Consider the following 578-nt stretch of genomic DNA (forward strand, 5'->3'; position numbering starts at 1 on the left):
TTCAGCCTCAAATTGTCGCCACCTGACGATTTCTGAAGCCCTCCATTCATCTATGATTGATGGTTATAATGGATTTCATCAGAAGACATTTAAACCGAATGGTGCGGTGCTGTCCTTTGGTCCTGAATCGCCGTTGTGTAAATCCATGGCTTCTGGTTTGAAAATTGAGAATAAAAGCATGCCAAAATCAAATCGAGGATCGGTTTCTTGTGGAAATGGTGATAATGCTGATAATCCATCTATTGGATCCTCTGTTAAAACTTCTGGATCAGTGGCAAATGGAGGTGAAAACGGATTGCAACAACACCCGCTGATGCTAAATATTAACCATTTTCAATCTCCTCTTCCATGTATCCCAGGGCTCCCATGGCAGTTGTCCTGGAATCCAGCAGTTCCGCTACCAACCATTTTCACACATCCCGGATTTCCGATGCCTTTCTATCCTTCACCGCATTTGAACTATGGGGCGCCGCCTAATTCTTGGAACTTTCCATGTATTTCGGTGCCACCTCCTACCGTGAACCAAAACACACCAAGTTGTAGCCCAAGTTCGCCTCTTGGCAAGCATTCAAGAAACG

General features: G+C 44.8%; 1 protein-coding gene across 1 annotated transcript; it reads left to right on the top strand.

Annotated features, from left to right (window-relative positions):
- Positions 1-4: 4 nt before the first annotated feature.
- On the top strand, positions 5-574 carry LOC140966190 (uncharacterized; the record flags this gene model as incomplete). The annotated part of the gene is made up of 1 exon (XM_073426540.1): positions 5-574. A coding segment is annotated over one exon (570 nt), but the record flags the coding sequence as incomplete, so codon positions are not given.
- Between the last annotated feature and the right edge of the window lie 4 nt (positions 575-578).

This window comes from Primulina huaijiensis, unplaced genomic scaffold (assembly GCF_012295235.1).
Source record: "Primulina huaijiensis isolate GDHJ02 unplaced genomic scaffold, ASM1229523v2 scaffold201605, whole genome shotgun sequence".
In the NCBI taxonomy this organism is placed as follows: domain Eukaryota; kingdom Viridiplantae; phylum Streptophyta; class Magnoliopsida; order Lamiales; family Gesneriaceae; genus Primulina; species Primulina huaijiensis.